The following is a 1,785-nucleotide window of genomic DNA, read 5'->3' as shown; positions in this document are numbered from 1 at the left end:
ATATAAATGTCTTAACACAATAACTAAGAAAATGCCGTGAAGGCTATGTTGACCAGTTTGATGAAAGCATTTCAAATTGTATGTAAAATCAGCACATTGTACCCCATGATTACATTAATGTACACAGCTATGAATTAATATAAATATATATTATATACACACTAACCCCATAAATAATAAGTTCAGAAAAAAAAAAAGATAACACCTATTAGGAAAATATTATGGCCTGTTTTCTTCCTTTAATATTAAGCAATTGAGAGACAATATTTACTGAGAAGTTATCCCTTGAAAAACAATGAACATAGCTTTTTTGAATTATCTTTCTGGTATATATGAAAAAGTAACACAATGAATAAAGCTTATATGAGATTCAAAAAAAAATATTTATTAGGCCATCAAAAGTACAGAAGTCCATACCCTCTGAAATATTTATAAGATCCTATGAAACGCTGTGAAATTGTCTAATTCTGATTAATTAAAAAACAAAGGAAAGAATGTTTAACCGCTAGGCAAACCCCCAAGTGATTTTATTAAACTTTAAGGCAGGGTGGAGAGGTGGAGGAGCCTGGGTGCTCCAGACTGCAATGCTTGGTGAAGTTAGTGGGCGACATAAAAGGTATGAGAAAAAAATGTTTAAAGGTTGGTGAAATTTAGTATGAAATGCACTCTATCCTCTATGGCAGGAATTTCTTGAGTCTGTGTATGGAACACAGGACTTGAAACAGTGAGTCAGGTCTGAGGATGAGACAGAAAATATGGAGGGAGTAATAATGGAGGCAGTACAGGCAGGAATAAACCCTGGAATTCACGAAGGGAAAGGATTCCATCAGAGTGAGACATCGGAATCAACAATTAGATTTTTAATTTAGATTATCATTCCACTGTAGTGAGAAATCTAAATTAAAAGCTGTAAATGTAAATGATACATTTATTGTTACTGATTCTGAAGGATCTTATTTTTTCATCTGTTAAGATTCCGGGGGAAACGGCATTGACATAGCACGATGAACATGGGTTTTATAATCACACATCCTTCTTAATATTAAAGCAAGGTTGGTAGCCTTGAACAATTTCTGAGAATGGTGCCGTATCTACAAAGGGAAGACAATAATTCTTACCCTGTCAGTTGTTGTAAGAATGCATTAATATATAAGGAAATATATGCAGAAAGAAAGTGTCTGAAACACCGTGAGTGTTTACTATTTTATAAGTATGTCTGTCTATTTGACTTTTGTGATACTTCCTTACCTAAGCAAAGTCATGGTTCTAGTTTTTAAGTTTGAAAAGAGGAAAGATAAATAAATAATGAAGAATGTCTTTTTATAGGTCATTTCTGAGGGACCGACCACTTAATAACTTGGTAAGAAAGTTACAATTTTTATCTTTTGATACTGGGCACTAAAGAAAAAAATTTTTTTTGGCCAGAGCCAGGTTTGAACCCACCACCTGCAGTATATGGGGCCGGCGCCCAACTCTTTTGAGCCACAGGCGCCGCCCAAAAAAAATTTTTTTTAAGAAAATGATAATCTTTTTAATGGTCCAAATACATAAAATAACTAAAACATTTTTCCTTTTCTAGAAAGTAAAGTATAACTGGGAAGAATATGGCTGCCCATTAAGACTTGACTTCACAGAAAAGTTTCATCCTGTGATCCAATTGTGAGTATATACTCATCAAAACATCAACTTATTGGCTCGGCACCTATAGCTCAACCGGCTAAGGCGCCAGCCATGTACACCTAAGGTGGCGGGTTCGAATCCCCAGCCCGGACCCGCCAAACAACA

The 1,785-nt window shown here is 35.0% G+C and overlaps 1 protein-coding gene across 1 annotated transcript in view; it reads left to right on the top strand.

Moving 5' to 3' along the window:
• The window catches only part of CATSPERE (catsper channel auxiliary subunit epsilon), a 139,871-nt gene that overhangs the window by 99,078 nt on the left and 39,008 nt on the right, over window positions 1-1,785 (top strand). Inside the window, exons 18-19 of the mRNA XM_023518567.1 lie at window positions 1,327-1,360; window positions 1,580-1,659. Coding sequence (XP_023374335.1) covers window positions 1,327-1,360; window positions 1,580-1,659 — 114 coding nt within the window. The remainder of the gene's footprint in view (window positions 1-1,326; window positions 1,361-1,579; window positions 1,660-1,785) is intronic.

This window comes from Otolemur garnettii, unplaced genomic scaffold (genome assembly GCF_000181295.1).
Source record: "Otolemur garnettii isolate 467f Iridium unplaced genomic scaffold, OtoGar3 scaffold00141, whole genome shotgun sequence".
NCBI lineage: Eukaryota > Metazoa > Chordata > Mammalia > Primates > Galagidae > Otolemur > Otolemur garnettii.
Note: the sequence above shows the minus strand (reverse complement) of the source record. Positions and strands in the feature narration are given on the sequence as shown.